At 44.9% G+C, this 3,801-nt stretch overlaps 1 protein-coding gene across 1 annotated transcript; it reads right to left on the reverse strand.

The window, feature by feature from the left end:
* Window positions 1-2,701: 2,701 nt before the first annotated feature.
* On the reverse strand, window positions 2,702-3,511 carry LOC145393333 (uncharacterized). The gene has a single exon (XM_080267435.1). It carries the CDS (start codon window positions 3,509-3,511, stop codon window positions 2,702-2,704), a length of 810 nt encoding a protein of 269 aa, XP_080123561.1.
* Between the last annotated feature and the right edge of the window lie 290 nt (window positions 3,512-3,801).

Here is a 3,801-nt window from a genome sequence, read left to right on the forward strand (position 1 = left end):
GAAAATTAAAAGAATTAGCAGGCACATAGTATTCCATTCATCTCAGTTCAGTCCGGCATGTTATCCCACAGGATTTACTGATGTCCCGCCTTTCACTTCTAAATTGACTGCTTTAGTTATTATATGTAATACCCTATAACACATTTTTGGGAACCTTCTTTTCACCAGTGAATGTATTTATGTGTGTGCGTATGCGTGTGTGTATACATACGTTTATATGGTCCATCTAATAAATTACCGTTTGGGTAGGGGTAACGATAATGTTTTTCACCTATGGTTATATGAATGAACGAGTGTGTGTGTGTATGTATCGTTACCAGGTCCCTTAGGTTAGAATTAAGACTGGGTTGATGATGATAATAATGTAAGAGGAGGAGAAAGATGATGATGATGATGATAATGATGAGTTAATAAAGCAATAAATACTGTGGATGAAGAACAGAAACGGTACCAGACATTCGCCATTGCCCCGAGGCTTGACTACCGAGGTCCAGCGTATCACTAAAATTACTAGTTTCGGTTTATTCCTGCTACTTCCAGGCGATTTTATTAAGTTAAGGGCAGACCTCTTGTAGTGAAAATGTTATTGAAGGCTGTATCTAACCTCTCGAATTCGAAAAGCCTTTCCTGTGATAGTCTAAATGCGGAATGAATTAAACCAAAAAATTGTCCTCAGGATGTAGAGATTACGTTCATAACAGAAGAATGGTTCGTCTCACGAGAGCGACTTTATCATCAAAAGCACATATTGATGGGAATGTTTCTGTCTGCAGGGGTAGAGCAAAATGTTTTGTGTGTAAATAATGAGTCAGTGGAGGCTTGGCAGAGTTTAGCTTGGCATTCTTATGACTACTACTACTACTACTTGTGTTTTTACACATTTCCTGCTGCTGGATAATACTCAACCTATACATTATGGTGGAAACTGCGTTAACGTTCGATAGTGACGTTGATGATGGTGATTAGTTTATGATGATAGAAATATGGTATCACTATATGGGCTTCACTTACTGTAGTTGACACAGTACATAACAAGAAGCGGTGCACTCAGCAAACCCGCCCTCGGCAGTCATTTTACTACTGACTTATAAACACAACAGGAGATCTAGTCAAAGACGTCACATGTCAAATTTGGAGTAAACAGGGTGAAAACTGACGATTTTATGCCCATTTGAAATTTTAGGCCCGACTCAATTGACATTGCCCCCCTACTGCAAACTAGAGGGTGACCCCCCTGATGTAATGAGGCATGTTATAGGATGCAGATTTGAAAGATGTACCTTCAGGTTTTGGTTTCATGCCGATATGACAAATTTGAATGGAGTTATGGCGAAAAAACTATATTTTTTAAATATTTTTTGGGGCCTGCAGCCTGGGTCTTGGCCCACTTTGGTCCACTATATAATCAGGTGATTAGAGGGTCATTGCCCATCATCCCTGTAATTTTAGTTAAAATCGCTCAAGTGGTTTTCGCGTAAAGTTGTTAACAGACAGCCAGACAGACAGATAGACAGACAAACCGTGTGAAAAGTACAGTACTTGTCCCTGAGCCCTTCCGGGGAGGGAACAGGTAATGATGGTCCCGAACGATCATCTATCTTATTATTAAAATCTTTGTTAGATGTAAGGATCTGTATAACTGAGTGTGAACTTATCGTTTATGATACTGTAAATAGTTATTAGTGAGCTGAAGGACATAAAGTATATTGCAAGGATGTGAAACGCGTTGTGTTAACCCTCAGAGGACAGAAAGCCACGTTTGAGTTCAGTAAAAATCGTGTGGTGTTAGCGAGAATAAAATACAAATTTTCACGTCTTTCTTCCCTTTACTACAACAACATCTATTTTTACGTTATTCTTGCTACGGTGGACAATTTCAAACAATTCAAATATAACCTCATAGCAAAGAAGTGGATAAAAAAGATACATATAACGCTTCCAGTTCGTAAAGTCCCTCCTAAGCTGAGTATTAGCCTCTGACTGTAACTAGAATTTAAGTAAGATGTCTGTGGATGAAAGAAGTTAATGTCTGCAAAGGAATTTATATGAACGACTACATCATGGTTTTTCAGTGTTCACTCATTTCCTAATCAGCGTTTAGTGCCTCTTGCTTTTTAATTTCTCTCTCTCTCTCTCTCTCTCTCTCTCTCTCTCTCTCTCTCTCTCTCTCCGTTTATCTCATCATTTGCTCTTCTCCATATTTTTAAGCCTTTTGTTCCTTTTCCCTTTTCCCCCTCTTTCTCGCTTTTACTCTCCTCCTCCTCACTCTCCACTTTCCTTTCTCTTCCTTCTGAGTGGTCCATCTCTTCCCTTTCTTTTCATTGTCATTGTTCAGTCTCATTCCCCTTGCTCTTCCTTCTCGGTGGTCTATCCTTTTCAGCCATTTTCAGTGTTTTCTCGTCGTGTTTCTACCAATTCGAGACCAGGTTATGGGATAGGAAGGCCGGGAGAAGGGGGGATGCCACAGCTAACAACAAACTGTCATCATCATCATCTTTCTACCTCGTCTACTATATCATGCACTACAACATCATCTTCCTACCTCGTCTAGCATTGCCATGCACCACAGCTTAATTTCCACAGTGTCACCCCCCACCATTACACCACTGTATCCACCACAGTACCACCTCATCACACTCACATCACAACGTCACCACAACAGCATTACAGCATCACCAGCACACCACAGCAGTGTGGTGTGTTATCCCAGTGTGACGACTTGCGTATGTGTCTGAGTTTGTGTATGTGCGAGATCTGACCAAACAACTCTAGGGGGATCGGACCCCCCCAGCAGCAGCGCCACTGCCTCGCTTTCTGATAACGGTGCCAGGCCCGAGAGGCCCCCCAGGTTGTCCCCCAGTACAGTAGCATCAGTGCACAGCAGGGTGAGCAGGTCGGCGTCCTGAGAGACGGGAGGGCCACCCTCGCCCTGCTCCTCCTTGGCAGGAGTTGCCAAAGGACTGTCCGATCCCCACGGTACGTCGCCGTCGTGCAGTGCTTCATGCAGAGATCTAATGTAGGCTGACGCCAGCCGCAGTGTGGTGATCTTAGTCATGTCGGCTGCTGCGCGGCGACTCACCACCCACGCTGGCAGGGCACATCGCAGGGACTCAAAGGCACGGTTAATCTGCCGCATGCGGTACCGCTCCCGAGCATTGGCTGTTTTCCTGCGGTAGCGGGACAGCGGTGGTGGTCGTGGCTTACTGTTCCGCAACGAGTCCTGCGGCAGCGACCACTCGCTGTCGGAGAGGTGGCGACTCTGCAGCGCCCGTGGCCTCAGCTGGTACTTGCCGCAGCGCACGCCAGATGCAGGGCTGGGGGCCGTAACAGCGTCCTTATTGTTGCTGTTGTTATTGTCGTTATTACTGTCGTTGTTGTTGTTGTTGCTGTTGTTATTGCTGTTAGTGTCCATAAGGTCGCCCTTACCTTCCTGCCCCTGCTCCTGCCACTGTCCCTGCTCATGCCCATGCCCATCCCCCTCTCCTTGGCCCTCCTGCTGAGTCCTGAACATACTGCTAGGCGTCACGCACACCATAAACCATCAAAACTGCAATAACACCACAGACACCATGACTATCGTCATCTTTCGCTCACATACAACAGCTGCCTGGCATCGGCCAACCTTCACGCTGGAGTCGTCCTCTTTTCTGTACATAGTTTTACTTTCCTCTGCTCTTGCTTCCTAGTGTTCTTGGGTTCTTTTGTTACTTTTTTTATGGTCCTGTGTTATTATGTCCTCATTCTTATGCTCTTGTGTTCTTGTCAGTCCTCAACACACGTCCTCCAACTGCTGCTGAGATC

The sequence above is a fragment of the Coenobita brevimanus genome, chromosome 24 (assembly GCF_032717465.1).
Source record: "Coenobita brevimanus isolate Jiangsu-jjx chromosome 24, ASM3271746v2, whole genome shotgun sequence".
NCBI lineage: Eukaryota > Metazoa > Arthropoda > Malacostraca > Decapoda > Coenobitidae > Coenobita > Coenobita brevimanus.

Bases quoted from the DNA above. Each gene is read 5' to 3' on its own strand.
- LOC145393333 (XM_080267435.1), bottom strand. From the start codon at position 3,511: ATGTTCAGGACTCAGCAGGAGGGCCAAGGAGAGGGGGATGGGCATGGG.